At 41.3% G+C, this 17,901-nt stretch overlaps 3 protein-coding genes across 8 annotated transcripts; all 3 read left to right on the top strand.

Annotated features, from left to right (window-relative positions):
- The first annotated feature begins 228 nt into the window (after nt 1-228).
- Nucleotides 229-1,696, top strand: pfdn5 (prefoldin 5). Its single transcript, XM_037252075.1, has 6 exons — nt 229-328; nt 677-779; nt 851-882; nt 1,122-1,196; nt 1,310-1,415; nt 1,501-1,696. Exons 1-6 carry the CDS (start codon nt 263-265, stop codon nt 1,572-1,574), a joined length of 456 nt encoding a protein of 151 aa, XP_037107970.1. The 5' UTR covers nt 229-262; the 3' UTR covers nt 1,575-1,696.
- Nucleotides 1,697-3,275: 1,579 nt separating this feature from the next.
- larp4ab (La ribonucleoprotein 4Ab) lies at nt 3,276-10,861 on the top strand. Of its 4 annotated transcripts, none has more exons than XM_037251568.1 (15): nt 3,276-3,632; nt 5,082-5,220; nt 5,363-5,597; nt 5,685-5,821; nt 5,921-6,024; nt 6,177-6,287; nt 6,365-6,418; nt 6,868-7,080; nt 7,407-7,501; nt 7,803-8,030; nt 8,112-8,166; nt 8,259-8,414; nt 8,506-8,633; nt 8,714-8,870; nt 9,254-10,861. In XM_037251568.1, exons 1-15 carry the CDS (start codon nt 3,630-3,632, stop codon nt 9,635-9,637), a joined length of 2,199 nt encoding a protein of 732 aa, XP_037107463.1. In that variant the 5' UTR covers nt 3,276-3,629; the 3' UTR covers nt 9,638-10,861. The 4 variants fall into 4 exon arrangements, with proteins under 4 accessions (XP_037107463.1, XP_037107462.1, XP_037107461.1 ...); XM_037251567.1 differs by lacking the exon at nt 3,276-3,632 and adding an exon at nt 3,903-3,947 and having other exon boundaries at nt 8,717-8,870; XM_037251566.1 differs by lacking the exon at nt 3,276-3,632 and adding an exon at nt 3,903-3,947.
- A 983-nt stretch (nt 10,862-11,844) lies between these two features.
- On the top strand, nt 11,845-17,565 carry atf7b (activating transcription factor 7b). 3 transcript variants are annotated; one of them, XM_037251571.1, is made up of 12 exons: nt 11,845-12,108; nt 12,805-12,866; nt 12,972-13,068; nt 13,153-13,280; nt 13,400-13,546; nt 13,682-13,839; nt 14,004-14,100; nt 14,223-14,342; nt 14,446-14,595; nt 14,769-14,957; nt 15,135-15,240; nt 15,380-17,565. In XM_037251571.1, the coding sequence occupies exons 2-12, from the start codon at nt 12,819-12,821 to the stop codon at nt 15,613-15,615; spliced, it is 1,476 nt and encodes a 491-aa protein (XP_037107466.1). In that variant the 5' UTR covers nt 11,845-12,108; nt 12,805-12,818; the 3' UTR covers nt 15,616-17,565. The 3 variants fall into 3 exon arrangements, with proteins under 3 accessions (XP_037107466.1, XP_037107465.1, XP_037107467.1); XM_037251570.1 differs by having other exon boundaries at nt 11,845-12,117; XM_037251572.1 differs by having other exon boundaries at nt 11,845-12,117; nt 15,355-15,508.
- Nucleotides 17,566-17,901: the final 336 nt, after the last annotated feature.

Here is a 17,901-nt window from a genome sequence, read left to right as displayed (position 1 = left end):
TTGAATTAGATTTTACATGCTGAACCAATGAGTTGTCACGGCTGCAATATAAATTTATTATACAGATGCAGTGCCAATTTACAAATTGATTGATTTGAATTCATATCAACAGTTTGAAAGCCACAGCAAGTCGAGCGAGTTTCTAATAACTTGAGCTGCATGCATCCTAACGTCCACGAGGGGCGTCTGCTTACGGAAACGAACACTCCACTTTTCTTGAACCGGAAGCAATCCCTGACGTCACACTCCCCAGGTTCCCAACATGGCGATCAATCTTGCGGACCTATCGCTCCCTCAGCTTGAGGGACTGAAAAGCCAATTAGACCAGGCAAGTTTACTTTTGTGTATTATTCTTGTGTTTATAATACAATATTTTGTTGTATTGATGGTGATAGAACTGAATACACCGTGGGAGAGTTTTGTTTAATGTAGCATGCCCAGGCTCTGATGTATCCCCTCCACCCCTCCCTACGTTTAAGACTATTTAAAGATAAGTAAGGCGTGCTAGCTCACACACATTTGTAAATTAATGCAAATCTGCATCATCTAAATTAGGCAGATCACATGCATGGCAGATCACAGACATTTGGACAATTAACTAATTAACGTAAATGCATGTCGAAACGTATATAGGTGCGGGACAGTATTGACACTTGTGCGAAATTTTGTTTTGCAGGAGGTCGAGTTCCTGACGTCCTCAATAAGCCAGCTCAAAGTCGTCCAGGCTAAATATGTTGACGCAAAAGATAATTTGAATTCCTTAAACAAAAAAAATCAAGGTGGGTGGAATAGGTTTTTAGATTCTGTGCATTTAGCCAAGGTTGATGAAACTGTCTGTCTCCTCACGTAGGCAAGGAATTACTCGTCCCACTCACAAGTTCTGTATCCTTGAATTGTATTCATCACCAGTATGTTTGTATTTTTATCTGATTTATAGTTTGCCATAGATGAGACCTTTTCTGTGCCAAACACATAGTTATATTATTAGCATGTTTTCCAAACTGAATGTATTTTTCCTATACATATAAATTGGAAAGAAAATCCAGAAAATGCTGTGTGGGTTACAATGTATTTCATATTCTGTCTCAGTCAGCCATTGTCCTTAATTTAACGTATTCTAGATGTATGTGCCTGGAACATTAAATGACGTGGAGCATGTTTTAGTCGATGTGGGAACAGGATATTATGTTGAAAAGGTAAGTAGGTGTTTTAATGTATTCCATTATATTCTGCTTTATGTCAGGATTATTCATTGTTAAATCTAATTCAAAAATGCAAACCTTAAGTGCAATCTTTGGCTTTCCTGTAGAATGTAGCAGATTCCAAGGCATTCTTCAAACGAAAACTAGATTTCCTGACAAAGCAAATTGAGAAAATTCAGCCCGCCCTTCAGGAAAAACATGCCATGAAACAAGGTAACGGTCATCACAAATGTAAAAGCAAATAACAATCTCGCTTTTAACTTGTTGCTGACAAGTTGTCGTTTTTGCTTTCTTGCAGCTGTCATTGAAGTCATGAATGTGAAGATCCAACAGCTACAACAGAGTAAACAGGCTTCCAGCACCAAGGCTTAATTGTGACAACACTTAAATGAATGCTTTTTGTGTGTGTGAAAAAGAACTGTAAAATGTCCTGCACTGACCTTTATACAATCTCTTCTTGCATAATTTGGAAATAAAGGGTTAGTGAACATTAATGTGTTGTGACCCATTTGTAAGTGGTCCTAGCACAGATGTACAGCCTTACAATACAATTGTTATATACCATGTCTGCGTAAAAACACGAGCATTGGGAATAAAAAAAAAAAAGATCTGAGGAAAAAAACCTCATATGTAATGTTTTTTATAGGATGTTTTGTTTTGCTCCTGGTTTAAAATGGTTTAAATGCTACTAAAACAAAATAAACACAATAAGATGTCGGTTCAGTCATGATTAGCCTATCAGCATTTAGCTTGTTGCAAAGCAGTGTCCAGTGATTTTATTTCTCAGTGTGAGCAAGTTAGTAAAAACTGGAAATAGTAATTTATTGCAATGTTGTCAAAACAGTTGCAATGAGGTACACTTCAGAGTTTGTACTTTTCCAGTTGTCCCCCCAATACAAGTAGGCTACTTCTACTTTTAGTACAAATGGAATATGAGGAGTACCACCTCTGTGTATCAGCAAATCCCGCCCCCTCATTGTATTTTTTGCGTATTTTTGCTGATGAACAGTGACGCACCCACATTCTCCTTGGTAGACGTAAATATGTCAAGTTGCGCAGCCTTTGAACGGCCGTGATGCGATTCAACGGAGGGGCTCAGTACTTGGTGACGTCGTAGCTGAAAGCACGCTTGATTGGTGGGGGTGTGACTAACTAGGCGTGTTCATCAGAGGGAGCACGTCTCGTCTTCAAGGTGAAGGCCTATTTTTTCTACTTGCGGGAAGAACAGAAGTGTTTGACGGACTACACAATCTCAGGCATCGGGAGCGAGTTAAGTATAATTTGGATTGTGCAGAAGTATTTGGTGATATATATGTTCATCTGTCTTATATGTGGTATAAGTGTTGACGGGAAAGGTGCCTTTCCGTTACTGTGGAAAGTTGCACAACACATTATTTATAGTAGAAAAAGCTTTTCACGTGAAGTGTTTCATAATAAATACATTATGCTGCATTGGAGAAGAGTGGGAAGTCGGACTTTTCCGACTCCTAAGTGCAGTCGAACACCCGTTTGAATTGGGAAGTCCGAGTTGCGAAGTCGGAAAAAAAAAGAACTCTCAGTTCAACGGAAATTTCATTTGTAAGATGCAGGCATATTAGAGCACTGGTTAGCACATCCAACTCAATGTTCAGAGGCGCAGGGTTTGATTCTGCATGTTCTCCCCGTGCCTGCATGGGTTTTCCTAAAACATACATGGGAGGCCGATCGACCACCCCAAATTGTCTCTAAGTATGATTGTGAGTGTGTCTGCCCTGTGATTGGCTAGCGACCAGTTCAGAAAATTGATGAAATGAATTTACAATATTTGAAACATATTTAGCTTTATTACATTCATTTAGTTATTAAAAAATAACACCGCATTATCTGTACCGACCGTATGAAGTTATTTGGTGAAATGAATCAAATGCTATTAATGTTTCTGTATTTATATTAATGAAGAAAATAATGAATATTCGCCCTGAACTCTTAGCGGTCGGAAGTGGGAAAATCAAATGTTCCACTTTTCCTCGAATGCATCATCATCTTTGACTGTAGATGTCGCTATGGAACCGAAGTGCCAGTGCGCCTCTGCGGAACCGTTGTACGTACTTACTTGCAAGCAGAGGACGACACGCACAGGGCATAGCTGTCACATGCTGCACGAAGAGTTCATCGAAGCCAATCGGTTCAAATGAGGATAACGTCATAAAATGGCAATTTCTTTTTGACTAAATAACTAAGGTAGCCGTTCGTGTTACTAAAGTCGTAGTCTGAAGTGTATCGTGCTCGTGTTTGGGCTTGGCGTGTTACCGGGGAGACGGTAGTTGAGGAAAAAGCCGCACTCCAAAGAAGTGTGGTCGAGAGCCTCAATCGCAAGTCTCAAGGCACTCTGACGTTATTTTATAACCACAAACTGAAGCGGACGTCGTCTTAATATCATATCCAAACATGGTAAGTTTTTTTTTTTTTTGGCCTAGCAAGGACGCTAGCTAACATGCAACAACCTGTTCCTCCTTTCTAATACATCACCCGCATGCATCAACCACACTTAAAACTGCCAGACGGTTCTTGTAACTTGATATCAACGTTCATCGTTTGCTAACGTTTTTTTTTTTTTTTTTTTTTAATTGCGATGAATCTATTAAAGATATTGGTCGAGTCAAATGCCGGGTGCTTAACCTTTAAAAGGTGACCAACAAGTCACGGTCAACTAGTAAACAAGACAGTTAGCTAACCATGGCGGCTCTGTGTTGTTCGCGAGTCTCGGTAAACTGCGCCTTGAACAAATTGTCATTTGTGGACCGACTCTACTCTCGTAGCGTGTATGTTTATGATGACATGACCCCGGCAGAATAACATTTTCTTCGAACTTTCGAGTTTGAATCCATGCGTAATGTTCAGTGTGTTACAGGCCTACACGTGACTTGCTGTGTTAGCTGTTATACAACTCAAGCTAGGTGGCGAGCTAAGTGGCTATCAAAGGCAGTTGAGATATGAAGGTTACGGTGTGCTATGGGAGCGGGATTAAGATCCGATCATTTGTTTCGAATTGAACCCGGGCCCTTTATAATATTTGCAGATAAATGTCCACCGGGCTTCACTTGAACGGCCTAGCGGAGTCATTTGGAGCCTTTTTTACGTCAGCGCCATGTGCTCCCACACGCTCCACAACAGCCGCGCACCGCGCTTTAATTGACGATGGCTAAACATACAATGGCGTCTATTTGAGCCTCGTCTTTATTATAATGTCAATTAGAACATATTTCGAAATATAAAAATGATCCAAGTGCTTATTTGAGTGACGTATGCACACGCCCGTCTTGTAGTCAGGCTGGATGAAAGACTTGCGTGTTGAATGGAACCTCTGATAGGCCGGCTGAACCGGCATGCGGAAACCAATGAGGCTCAGCTTTGTCACTGCGTAGTTTGTGTGTGAACCAAACCGGATTTATTGGAGCTCAGGTTAATGAGCCTTTGCCTTTAGTAGTCGACGAGTCTCTTTATGTGGACGGCAGAATCGGAATGTGGATCATGTCATTTTACTGAGGCTTGTTGTTAATTCGATAGCATTTGAATGGTATGTAGCGTTACGTCGGTGTTTTTAATCTTGACCTTGTGCAACACCATGTTTCTGAGTAATCAAACGTTTCTGTTTTAAGATTAATATATTTTTCATACAAATGCAGCTAACAATTTGACAAAATTACATGAGTTAACAGCTGCAGGGAGTGAAGTGCTTGATGTTAAGCAGTAGATTTTTATACTGCCAGTGTTAGGATGCAGTTTGGTTATAAAAATGCACTGGAGTCCTATTTTTTAAATTGACATCAAATTTAGACTGGATTTTTCGCATGATTGGTTTCACCTTCATAACAAAGTGCATGTCCTTTTCTAATGTAGGTCACCACCAAGGAAACCGTTCTGAACCCCAATGCCAAAGTGTGGCAGGAGATTCCTGCCCACCAGAATGATATCTCGGAGGGGACAGACAATTCCTCTTGGCTGCAGACCTATCCTCACAACGCTGTCATGACTGAAGGTATGAGCTACCTTATAGTCTTTCACGTTTAGCTCCCCGACAGAACAAATGTCGTACTTTTATTTACCATAAAAAGCAAATTTAAGTTTTTTGCATTTGTAAAAAAAAATGTTGATCTAGCCTGTCTCTCCTTTCCTTTCAGAGTACCCTGATGTTCTCTCTTTTGGGGGAAAAGGATGCGATTCTGACTTTGCTGATAACACTGACTACGCCTGTGTGCCTCCAGAGGGCATTGTGAACGATACTGACCCCTTTGCTGTAGGGTATTTAGCCCTTAACCCCCAAAGCGAGTCAACTGTTGGTGAAACTAAAGAACAAACAATGTCTGAGAGTCTCAGGGAGTCCTTGAAGAAAAAACTGGAGTTCTACTTTTCAAGGTGGGTTGTGTGACTGCATAGTCACAAATTAAATGGATCTAATTCTCCTCCCGGATCATACTCAGAAAAAAATTTTTCCCCCTCCAGGGAGAACTTAGCAATTGACCAGTACCTGATATCAGAGATGGATAGTGAGCAGTTTATTCCAATCTGGACCATAGCGTGCATGGAGGACATCAAAGCCCTCACTAATGATATGGATCTCATCGTGGATGTACTGAGAGGTACCCGTTTTATATCAAAAGCAGTGCTTGGTTCACTTTGGTAAATTATCAACTGGCGATTGCTTCAGATGAGGTTTTCAACTTTTCTCTCTCTGACAGAATTGCCACTGGTTCACGTCGATGAAGCCGGAGAGAAAGTTCGTCCAAATCACAGTCGCTCAATTATTATTCTGCGAGAGGTTCCAGAGACTACACCAGTAGAGGTAAAGATGACACCCCCCTCAATTGCAAAAAAGGATCATTTGATACTTAACATATTTTTAGGATATTATTTTGCCTCGGTCAATATTTGTTCTGGGAAAAAGTCGGTGAAGATGTGACTAGAGCCGTAAAACGTGTTTTGCAACTGTTGCAGGAGGTGGAGGCTCTCTTTAAAAGTGAAGAGTGCCCAAATATGATAAGTGCCGAATTTGCCCACAACAGCAACTGGTACATCACGTTCCAGTCAGATATGGATGCACTAAAGGTATGCAATTGCATTTTCAATTTCAAATTGGACTTTATTCAACTTGTGTTAAGTGCAAGAATCCTTTCTGTCCTCAGGCTTACAGATATTTACGGGAGGAAGTGAAAGTGTTTCAGGGCAAGCCAATAATGGTAAGTTGATAAGCAAATAGATCTTATTGCTCCTGGCAAAAGTGTTTTGACATTTTGTTAAATGGGAGTGTTGGTAAATAGATCTCATTTCAGATGAATTATATTTTATTTCTGCCTTGAGTGCGACTGCCATGACCCCCAGTGATGATCAGTATCGCGCTTAGAAGGACCCAGATGCACTGACGCTGGCTAGGAGGGAACATTGCTTTTCTCTGTCTGTTTTCTTCTCGCTCTTTCTTCTCTTATCATCTTCATCTTCCCATCATTTCCCTTATCCCGCTTTCCACCCCACCCCACCTCCCTAGTCAGGGCAGTGTTTTATGGCCTAATGACCGTGAGATTATGAGATCTGAGGGGATAAAGATGACAATTATGTTTCTATCGCCAGAAATTGTGCTATAAAAACAAAACAAAACTCAAGTCTTGTCATTCCTGCTTTGTCCTTCCAGGCCCGCATCAAGGCAATAAACACATTCTTTAGTAAGCCGGGCTTCAGCACCGTGGACCCAAGTGTGTACAACCAGCAGGCCCAGCCTCACATTGCATTTGGCTCCCCTGTGTACATGCAGCAGGTGTACAGTGCTCAGCAGCAATACCCAGTCTATCCAGCTCTTGCCCAGTCCTGGAATGCAACAACAATGCCTTACTTTGAAACGCCACTGGTGAGAGCGTTTACCACTTCTGTTTATTTTATTCAACTCCTTTTTTTTTTTTTTTTTTTTTTTTTTTTTTCTCAAATGATTAAATTGATGTCACCATTTGCAATGCTGACCTGGCAAATAAAATAAAAGACAGCAAATTGTACTGTTTTATATACAGTTGCATTATGTGACATCATAGACCATTGTGAAGAACCGGTTAGTAGTAATAGGGGTGCAGTAATTATGTACAGTAACAGTACTCTTCACTCGCTTGGAAGTACACAGAGCGTGTCACAATTGATACTGTTGATCTTAATTTTATTTTGCCTTACCTCTGTGGCATCCAGGCACCTTTCCCAAACAACGGCTTCATGACTGCTTACAACAGTGTGGGGAACTATAAAGCAAGTTCAAGCTGTAATCCTCCTTTGTGCAGGACCCGGTAGGTCACATTGATGATTTCTTTTTTTTTTTTCTCTTCCCCTGACTGTCAAAAACGTTAAGTTGATGTTGATTATACAATGTCTTTTATTTTTTATTTTTACCATAATAAATCGGAAAGCAATATGTCAAATATACATTTTATTGGAAAGCAAGTAGAAAGCTTTTAATTGGTTTAGTTTGTTCAACTCCAACTGTGTTTAATCCCGTTCGTCTTGTTTTTCCTCCTAATAACTGTGTGCGCATACATTAGTCATATCCAGATGTACAGTTAATAAAATGAATCCTTTCTGTGTTCCTAGAAATCATTTAAAGGGACACTTTAGGCCTTGTGACACACACATAGCCCCATCAATGGCTCCCCCAGCATTGATGGATGGCCTGTTGAGACCTTTGACCTCACAACCCCCTCAGACACCAGGGACCTTGATGGCCACCACTTCAGTTAGCCTTCCCTCCCTAAGACTTAAAAGCACTTCTCCGAAGGACACTACGCCCAGCGGGGATTTGAGTATGGATGTCCGAACAAGGTGTGTAAATCTCTTGTTAATTCATGTTGAGCTGACCTCTTTAACTGGGGAATGCCATAAACAATTTTGGTTTTATTTCAGGAGAACTAACAACTACAGGGGCATGAGGAGGAAAAGAGATGATGAACATACCATGGTCAGCAACCTTTGGACTATTTTAAATCAGATTTGAAACGCTTTATATTTTACCCATCTAAAATGTGATCATTTACCTAAATTCCAAAACAGAAACAGACAGAAGTCGAGGTGCCCCCGCCTCCAAAGTTTGACCTGGCGGCTTCCAATTTCCCTCCTTTGCCGGGATCTGCGGTTAGTCTAACAGAAGAGAAGACACCAGAGATGCGGCTCTCTGATGTAGTACGTGGTCTAAAAGTCACCAGCAAGGTAATTAATAATTCTCTCTGATAACCAGATGTCCAAGATTTCTGGAGAATCTTGTCAATATTATATTCACCCTCTTCTGTACTTTTTTAAGGCTGTATGCAACAAGGTAGACGAAATGAAACCTTCAAACGTCTCAGAGCCTCCAGCTCCAAGTCCTGTTAGTCCAGATGTGACACCTAGTGCAGAGGTGATGCAAAAACCAGCCCAGCCTATTAGAAGGTGCAATTTTCCCCCTACACCAAGTATTCAATCCGAATCAGATAATTGCAAGGTACTTATATGTTTTCTTTGTGTTTTAGCAGTTCCTCACCGATCGAGAATGTGGGTGAGGCTGACATTATGCCAAATGAAAAAGTGTCACCAACCGTCAAGCCTGTTAGTCCAACAGAAGCATCTTCCTCGTGTAGCCGCGGTGTTCTTGAAGTGGCATCCCCACCAGCTGACAGCTCAGAACAGGTAAAGAGCCACTGGTTGCTTGGGTCAGCTTGTTGCAATATTACCTCTTAACCCCCCCCCACACACACACATACATGCACACACATTAAGTACTGACTCATCCTTCAAACAATTCCAAAATGAAGAGGCAGCATAGTAGAAAATGGCTGATTTTGAATCGACACTCAGTTTAGAAGAGGCTCCCGTTAGTGATGTCATATAGTAAAATATGCACAAAGCTGCATTTATTTTGACATGAATTAGATTATAATACCAAATTTCCACAAAAATGTGTCGAGGCCTGGCAGACGGAACAAATGGAAGTGTTCATTAGATGTCTACTGAACATACTGTACAAAGTAATCATGGTCGATAGTCATTTCCTTTCTTACCTGTCGAACCAGGAGCCGAAAAAGCTCAGCTATGCAGAAGTGTGCCAGCGACTTGCTAAAGATGGACCACCAGCACAGACACCCTCTCCGGCGGCCCCTGTCTCTACGGCCGTTCAGCCTCTTCAGGAGCTCAAGGCTAATAGAGGGGAGGAGCCACGAGCCAATCATAGGGATCCTGTGGATAAATCAGACAAAGGTGGAGACAGCTGCCCTCCTCGCCAAGTCACACGTACATTTTACGGCTATAATCGCGCCGGCCGAAGTGGAGGTGCGGGGATGAAGAGTTGGGAGCATCCCAGAAACATGGGTGGGTACACAGGCAAAACCTTTTCCCCGCAGCGTGGATTTCGAAAGAGTGGCAAGGAACAGAACATTCCCCCAAGGTCACCAAAATAATACAACAATCCTCAAACTGGGACACCTGTGTAAATATTTAATCTTATATCAAAAGAAAGTCTGTAAATAGGAATATTTTAGGTTAATGTTGCTTCTGACAAATGTTTTTCATGGCTAGTGCGAGTTATTTTTTCGTTCTCCATGGTTGTCAGCCGTGCTCAGCTTTTGGGTTAGCAAGAATGGGCGACCTACATTTTTATATATGCCCTTATTAGGCCTGGTTCACATGACGAGATATTAAAATTATCGCCAGGGTTCATTCGTGAATATTCATACTTTGGAGTAAACAATGGATGAGAAGGAGGCATTGAGTTAAATATCCCCACTCAAATTTAAGATGATATTTTTGAGCTATTACGGTAATCGGCACATCTGTACGATTTTTTGGGAAGCGAGATTGAGGGCTAAAATTGGGCTGATTATCCTGGCATGTGAACCAGGCTTAGTCATTTATGTAGTGTGTGTGACTGGTAGAACCATTGCTGTGATCCCAAAAATGTATAACCTCTCCAAAAATACATTGCTGATCTTCCAGTATCTTGAATCTGGCATATAAGGTCTGAAGTCAGCAACATGAAGTGCAACTGAACTAGAAAGAGAAAATTGAAATAGGGACTCGACAGGTGAGGATTTGAGTGACCGAATTTAGAAGTTGTAATTTTCTGCTGCCAGTGTGATGTTAGAGACGTGCAACTGTGTCTGATTTGCAAAGTCTAGTGGCCCTTTGTGAGTATCTTTCACTTTGAGTTGTAGTCCAGTTTCAGAGTGAAATGGTAGCAGTCAACTTCTGAAATAAGGTGTTTTGAAATGTAAACAATGTTTATAGACTTGACAAAGTATTTTGCCCATCTCTCAGGTGCTGTCTTTCCACTGGGCTATTTTGCAATGTTGTTTTGCAGTTTTAATGGCAGCTTTTGTGTTTTGGATTACAATATCGGTTGAATTGCGAGTGATCGCTTTGTTGCTGATTTGCAAGCGATCACATTGTCTTCCTCAGTTTGTGACGAGGACCGCTTTTACGGCAAGTTAAGGGAACACTCTGGAAAATATTAAGGTCAAGTGCAGAGTAAATAACTCTTGAGTTAGCCGGCTGTTCATTAGGGATCGGCACATAGCAAGATTGCCACTTTTTGTGCGTCACAAGGATAACAATTTAAGGCAATACTGTGGAAAAAAACATTTCATTTAAGTAATCGAAATGACAGGGAGCTAATCTTATCACAATAAAAAAAATATATATATACCTTTGTCACACTTAACAGTCCCATGTGATTTTCACAGTATTTCGCAACGGCTATATGATGTCAGTTCTCTTGTTTGACAAAAGACCACAAGATTAGATACCCTGATTGATCAGACTTTGTTTTGAACATAGTATGATATAATAATATTTCGACTAACATGAAACCTGGGTGATGAATGAGACATTCATGAAACATCAAATGTAAATGTGTTCGACACGTCACACGTTTTGTCAGGTTTAACTGTTCATGTAATTAGCCACTGATTTTCTTTTAAACTGTTGAATGAATGTCTTTAGTGGCGTACCACTGTTACGTTTGGTTTTGTCGTTAGGTAGTAGCCAAGACCATTTTTTACTGTAATTATGACTAATAGATGTCTATTGTGTGTTGTTCCAATGTTTAACTTCAGATTGTATTGAATATTTGTAAATAGTCATATGGATGTTAGCAGAGAAATATTTTGATGTACTTAACTGTCCATTTACTATTTTGATCTCTAGGCATGATAAATCAATGCTTTTTTGCAGTTTTTTTTTTTTTTTTTTTTTTAAACTTCAATGAATCTGATAGTTAAGTGGGCTTGCATTAATACAGATGGAAAAGTTGGAATTGGAACATTTAAAAAAAAGTTGTAAATCCTTTAATTCCTCTGTGGTTTTGGTCTTTGTTTATTATTTTAGAATCACATTGAAAGCAACCTCAAGTGCCTTGTTTTTTCATTAGAAGTGTACCATTATCTCTGAGCAATTATTGTTTGCTGGTGGTTAAAGTCGTCTGTTAAGTGTCTCTAGACACATCACTGAAGCATTTGTAAATGAAAATTCCACACTGGTATGGCATGTATTGTTTTTATTTTAGAGCTCGCTTTGTGCGCGCGCGCTTGCGCACTTGTGTTTTTTTTTTTTTTTTTTAATTCAGTATGTGCGTCCACACTGTCAGATTTTGGGTTAATCAACAATGAATGGATAACGTTTGAACTGTGTCACGTCAATTGACTTTTTTTTTCTTTTTTAATCTGCCAATGTACGTTGAACCGCAAATGCAGTCAATGGGTGGTGTTTACATGCCTCCGCGGCGATCCTTTACGTAACACTGGGCTGGGGTTCCAGCTCTCGCGAGATCTTGGGGATGGGAATGTCAAGTGTCAACAACGAGGAGACGACAGCACCGCAGCGTTGGTGTCCGTACACAGCAGGGAGGGGAGAGACGAGGCTGCTCGAACGTCGGGTGAGCCTGGTGAGCCCTTTTTTGGATCATCAGACATGTGTTGTATAAGCAAATACCTTTTAATAAATTTGTGGGTGTGCTTCAATATCGTCTCACCATAGAGGCGTGCTAATGTTAAGTGGTTAACTTGGCTGCTGTGTTCAACGAGAGCCCGAAGCTAACGAGCGTAAGCTAGTCGTTACATTTCTTAGCTGACGTTTTGTCATGAGCAGACCAGCGAAATTAATCATGGGAATGTTGGTGCTTATATTTGCTACGTTAGTCCCCACAGTGCGTTGGAATTGGCCGTGATATTAATTTACACGTACGTAGCAACGACATGGCTGTCAAAGAAGCGTATGTTAGCCCTGGGCCTGTCCCAAACGTTCCCGGGTTTAGCACTTGATGTGAAACTACTCACCATTTTTAAATGCCTGGTAGCTCTCCGTCACAAATATTACCACAACAATTTTGTCGTCAAATTTTGTGAATGTGTAATGTCAGAGAGGTAAAGTCTGTATCATCGTGCGCTAATTGACGCCTCGGCATCCGTAGTTAAAGAGACCGAAGATGATCTGTCAAGTATTTAAGCAATTTGAAGCTGTATTTTCTCAAATAAGACACTTTGGGATACAATTCATTCGTCTTGCCAAGCAAATGTCTACTAAATAAACATGATTTTGGATGACTGATACATTATCTTGAAATATTTTTCAGAACTTCAATGAATAATGGGGGATGACCGCCCATTCGTCTGCACTGCCCCTGGGTGTGGGCAGGTAATTTGATAATTTATGTGCTCGTTTGTTTTATTTTTTAATCCATGTACATAATATACACGTTTTAATACACATTTTACCAGTTTGCTTTTTTATTTATTGCAGAGATTCACCAATGAAGATCACCTTTCTGTGCATAAACACAAGCATGAAATGACATTAAAATTTGGTCCTGCTAGAACAGACTCTGTTATTATAGCAGGTAATATTATTTGGGCTTGCACAATTATATAGGCTATGAAACTTGACTTAGAGTTAACTTTTATTTTGACTTCAACATCCTCAGACCAGACCCCCACACCCACACGTTTCCTGAAGAACTGCGAGGAAGTTGGACTATTCAATGACCTGGCCAATTCCTTTGAACAGGACTTTTGTAAAGTACAGGAAGAGGATCACAGGACAAAAAACACAGTGAGAATGGAAATACATTGAAATAATGAGCTTTAGTTGACCTAAATTGTCAGATAAAATGTCCTAATTTTAGTGAATAATTTTTAAGGCAATTTTCATATGCTTTTTTTCCTTTGAAGGCTTCAACTTTACAAACACAATGTGCAACTTCACAAACAAAATGTGCAGCAAAGGTTGAAGATGAAGATCCTTTCGAAGTGGATTCCTCTCCTCCCGATAGTCCGGACTCTTCCTCCAGCATGTCAGACATAAGTAGAGATTCAAGGGTGAGGAGGGGCAAACTTAATAGTCACAAACACTGCTTCCATACAATCCTAAATGGACATTTCTTTCTGCGTAAGACTTACAGTTATAAAAATTGTGTTGAGCTCAACTAACTGCCATTGTTTATTTGACAACAGGAGATTCTGACAAAGCCGGTAGCGAGTTCTGCCCCGACTCCAACCATTGTGCGTCCAGGTTCTCTGCCTCTACACATAAGCAATGATTCTCTACACCCTACGCTGCCATCTCCAACGTCTGTCATCACGCAGGCGCCGCCCTCCAACCGACAACTCAGGTAATCAAAGTCATAAGTTGTCCTCTATAGATCCACAAGGCATCCCCAAATAGTTATTAAATTGCATTCTTTTTCATGTTTTGAACGTAATTGCGTCAGAAAGAAACCAAATTCATTAGTCATTTTCATGAATCGATCAAATCCCTGACTTATATTGTCCACAGCTCACCGACAAGCTCTTATCCCCTCGTGAGGCACCTCGTGAATGGGCAAACAGTCCCTCTTCTGCCCAGTCCTCTGCAGATCACCTCAGTCATATCTGTGAGTCTTTCTCAGTGTAAATGTGGAAAAGTAAACCTTTAATTCATATTCTTTTAATGCTGTGCTTTATCCAGTCTGAAGCTCCTCACCTTGTTGTTGTTGTTATTTAACGCTGTGTGAAGCTGGCAAGGCCTGGCAACTCGGTGCCCAACATTCCTGGGATCCCAGGACCCCCATTGGGCGGGGCCAGCAGTAATTCATCCTCCCCATCAGGTTGCCATCTGCAATCCGAGACCAAGATGGTGAGAAGTGTCAAGATGAGCCCACTCACATGAGATGCATCGCATTAGACCTCGTCAGCAGTTTTTCGGGTTAACTCGCAACTCATTGCTTGTGTGTCTGCAGCGCTTGAAAGCAGCCCTAAGTAATCAAGGCTCTGGAGCACATGACGATGGTGGCGGGGGGGCAGGATCCTTCCCAGCCGTCCCCCAGAAGCAGGAACAGAGCCAGCAGCCTACTCAAAATTCAGATGCACCCTCACCGGCCCAACCACAGGTAGTCAACCTTCTTCAAACAATGTGGGACACAGTACTTCTTGGAGCTTTTGTATTACGACGCATTGGTATTAGATTAGTTCGAGGAACTGTTGGGGGAGCAGCTGCAGCTGGGCTACGAGTGGGTCATTCAATTCTTGACACAGTTCTTATGCAGGCAATCCCCATCCCCAGGTGTCCCCTGCGCAGCCAACTGGAGGCCGGCGGCGACGAGCTTCTGAGATGGACCCCGATGAGAGGAGGCAGCGTTTTCTAGAAAGGAACCGAGCAGCTGCCTCGCGCTGCAGGCAGAAGAGGAAGCTTTGGGTGAATTCTTTAGAAAAGAAGGCGGATGATCTTGCCAGCATGAATGTCTCGCTAACGGTGAGCGTTCAGTCATTGAAGGCTAAATTGTTAACAGGGCGGTCAAATTTCACATTTTCAGGGGATTTAATAAGTATAATAAATACGTTTTAATGATTACTGGAATGGAAAGAACAACAAATGTCACTTGTTAGTCATTTTTCACAATTTTAGTAATTTCGAATTTGAATTTACCAGAATGAAGTAACGCTCCTAAGGAATGAGGTGGCTCAGCTGAAGCAGCTCCTCCTAGCCCACAAAGACTGCCCCATCACTCTTATGCAGAAGAAAGCTGCTTTCTTAGGTGAGCCTGCTACTAAACCAAACCATTTGTCATGCAGTGTACATGTACAAGTTCTGTAGCATCCATCCATCATCTCCTCCATCTAATGTGTCCTTACTCGCTCACCTCTCTAAGGGTGAATGTCTTTCTCTGCCTTTAGCTGCAGGAGGAGAGGAAGCGTCCCGGGAGATTTCAGCCGAGCCCATCGGATCGCCGGCGGCGGTCATCCAGCGTGGACCGTCTCCCTTGGCCCCGCCCTCCAGCCCAGGACCCACCATCAACGGCATGAGCGTCCGCGCCGCAGAGGCGGTGGCCATGTCGGTCTTGGCCGGCATGGGATCGGGCCAGCCGGGAGGGGTTGTCATGGTGACGCAGTCCCAGTCAACCCCGAGATGATCCACTGACGCAGGAAGCCAGTATAAACTCGAGTGGCATTTTGGAGGCTGGACTGGTGCCATGTGTTTAACTAAGGGAGTACCCCTAACCCCCCCACCCCCCGCCCAAGATTAAGACCCTCTCCTCCCCTCACGGCCAATGATAATCACACAAAGACAGCATCAGGCCTCCTCCCTCTTGCCCTTCCTCTCTGTGTGTATGTAAATAGGGAAAACACTCACATGAGACATGTTTGAATGAAAAGTACGAATGCAAAATCGTCATCAGTCTTTGATCACTTCAGTCCCACACAAAATTCAGTGCCTGTCTGTGCGTGACCCCCAAAGCAGGTTTTGATTTAAATATTTGACTGTGTTATCATTCACTGGCCTGGCTCGGCTCTCTCCTTTGTGCTCAAACAATGTAGGTACTGATGCAGTGACATGTTGCAAGCTTTTGTGGCTTCCTACCTTGCTTGTGTTTATCTTTTTATCCGACACTTTAATTACGTGCCCCCCCCTCCGACCTCCAGTAACCGTCAAAGTTAGCTCGATTGCCTCTTGCTTTAAATACATCGCCGTGGCATTTGATAAGCTTATGCAATGTCCTGAACATTATTTTCCGTCCAGACCCAAAGTAGCATTAATCTACTGACAATATTTTTACTGTAGTTATTTTTCCCCCCAAGTCACAATCCCCAGAGTTCTCCGCGTCATTTGTGAAAACATTCTTTCGCTGCTAGAGATAACAATTGGTTCCCCCCCCCCCTCTTAAATATTTGAAATCACTAAATATTTACATTATTGTACTTTCACCAGTTTTGTTTTTTTCTCGAAGCTGACGATTCTCAATGATTGTTTCACTTTGTATTTGACTATTCTTTATCCAGGTCAATCATTTACTCTCTCTTAAACAGAGTGCAAGCTTTCCCACTACCATTTAGGATGAAGATATATCTCCCAACACTGCTCATTAGTTAGGGTTAAATAAGTTGAAGCCAGCTGAAACTTTTGAATCACTGTAGTAATTATCCAATGGGTGATGATACTTACCGGTTTGTCAAGTTAAATCTAGTTGATGTTTTTTTTTTTGTCAGGCAGTTTTTGGTAGGTAGTAGCTAGTTTGTGACAGAACAGGTTATTGCGTGACAAGCAATTTGCCATTTTTAACCAGACGTAAAAATTATGACTGCATGGATTGTTGAAAGTTGAGGTGTACCACTTTTTTGTCACAGTGTCAGTTTATTGAGCTGCAATTTAGGAATTTTATAACATTAAGGAATTCTAATGGTTAGCTTTAGATGGCCTCTACAAATGGAAACAAATTAAAACAAGCAAATATTTAACCCTTTCGCCAGACATTTCAGTTGAGGAACGAGTAGTGCAATATATTTTTCTATCCATTATCAATGTTTTTGCGTTTAGCCCAGCCACTGAGAGGGGTGTGGTCTAATGCGGTTGACCAGAGAAAATGTGAAACTTGTTTTGAATGAGTGAGCTTGGTGGTTGTTTATGCATGTCTGTGGAGCATTACAGATTTCCTGAGTGCTTCACAACATTTGGAAAGTAGTTTTATATTGTGAAGTAGACAAAAGTGGTTGTGCAAGGTGCTTCTTTTGAATTGTTGTTTTTAATTGGAGTTTATTTTATATCACATTGTACTTCCAACATTGTCCTGTCCTGCCCCTTGTCACTGTGTCGCCTTTAAAACAACCTGTCATACGGTTCAGTTTTTTTTTTTTTTTTTTTTTTTTTTAAATATAAATTGCACTGTCTGTATTTTCCCCTCTTTGTTTTTGTTTTTTTGTTTTTTACCAGTCTTACATTTATTTAACAGAGGTTGAACCATATACACATGTCTCCAGTAAATATTTGTTCAGAGGGAGTTTCTCAAATACTCAGGCCTCAAGGTGGGAGAACTACTTGTGTATAATTCGTTGTCTTGGGCAAATAAAATAATTTAATCGGAAAAGACAGATTCATCATGATGTTTTAATTCAGCTTTAGTCTCTCTGTACTCAGGGCCTCTACAGTTTACAAAACAAAGTCACAGTTGTCACAAATGATGTTAGTGACAGCAACTTGGAGAAACAGCTACTACATTATTGTGTAATACTTTAGTGGAATGCTTGTATTCCATAAAATTGTTATACAGATCAACATGATTTTTCTGTTAATTTTGGGTGGTTCCAATATTTATATTTTGCATATCATTAAATTGTTGTTGATGACGTCACCGATCCGCGGTTGCACAGTCAAATCGGGTGAATCGTGCCCACGGTGCTTGCTATAACACAAAGTTACCACT

Source organism: Syngnathus acus, chromosome 5, assembly GCF_901709675.1.
Source record: "Syngnathus acus chromosome 5, fSynAcu1.2, whole genome shotgun sequence".
NCBI lineage: Eukaryota > Metazoa > Chordata > Actinopteri > Syngnathiformes > Syngnathidae > Syngnathus > Syngnathus acus.
This window is presented reverse-complemented; position numbering and strand designations above follow the sequence as displayed.

Coding starts and splice junctions, on each gene's coding strand:
- atf7b (XM_037251571.1), top strand. CDS start 12,819: ATGGGGGATGACCGCCCATTCGTCTGCACTGCCCCTGGGTGTGGGCAG. Junction 13,840..14,003: donor CCCTCCAACCGACAACTCAG/GTAATCAAAGTC, acceptor TATTGTCCACAG/CTCACCGACAAGCTCTTATC. Junction 14,343..14,445: donor TGCAATCCGAGACCAAGATG/GTGAGAAGTGTC, acceptor GTGTGTCTGCAG/CGCTTGAAAGCAGCCCTAAG.
- larp4ab (XM_037251566.1), top strand. CDS start 3,918: ATGGCGGCTCTGTGTTGTTCGCGAGTCTCG. Junction 7,502..7,802: donor CCTCCTTTGTGCAGGACCCG/GTAGGTCACATT, acceptor CTGTGTTCCTAG/AAATCATTTAAAGGGACACT. Junction 8,415..8,505: donor GTCTAAAAGTCACCAGCAAG/GTAATTAATAAT, acceptor TACTTTTTTAAG/GCTGTATGCAACAAGGTAGA.
- pfdn5 (XM_037252075.1), top strand. CDS start 263: ATGGCGATCAATCTTGCGGACCTATCGCTCCCTCAGCTTGAGGGACTG. Junction 329..676: donor TGAAAAGCCAATTAGACCAG/GCAAGTTTACTT, acceptor TTTGTTTTGCAG/GAGGTCGAGTTCCTGACGTC. Junction 1,197..1,309: donor CAGGATATTATGTTGAAAAG/GTAAGTAGGTGT, acceptor GCTTTCCTGTAG/AATGTAGCAGATTCCAAGGC.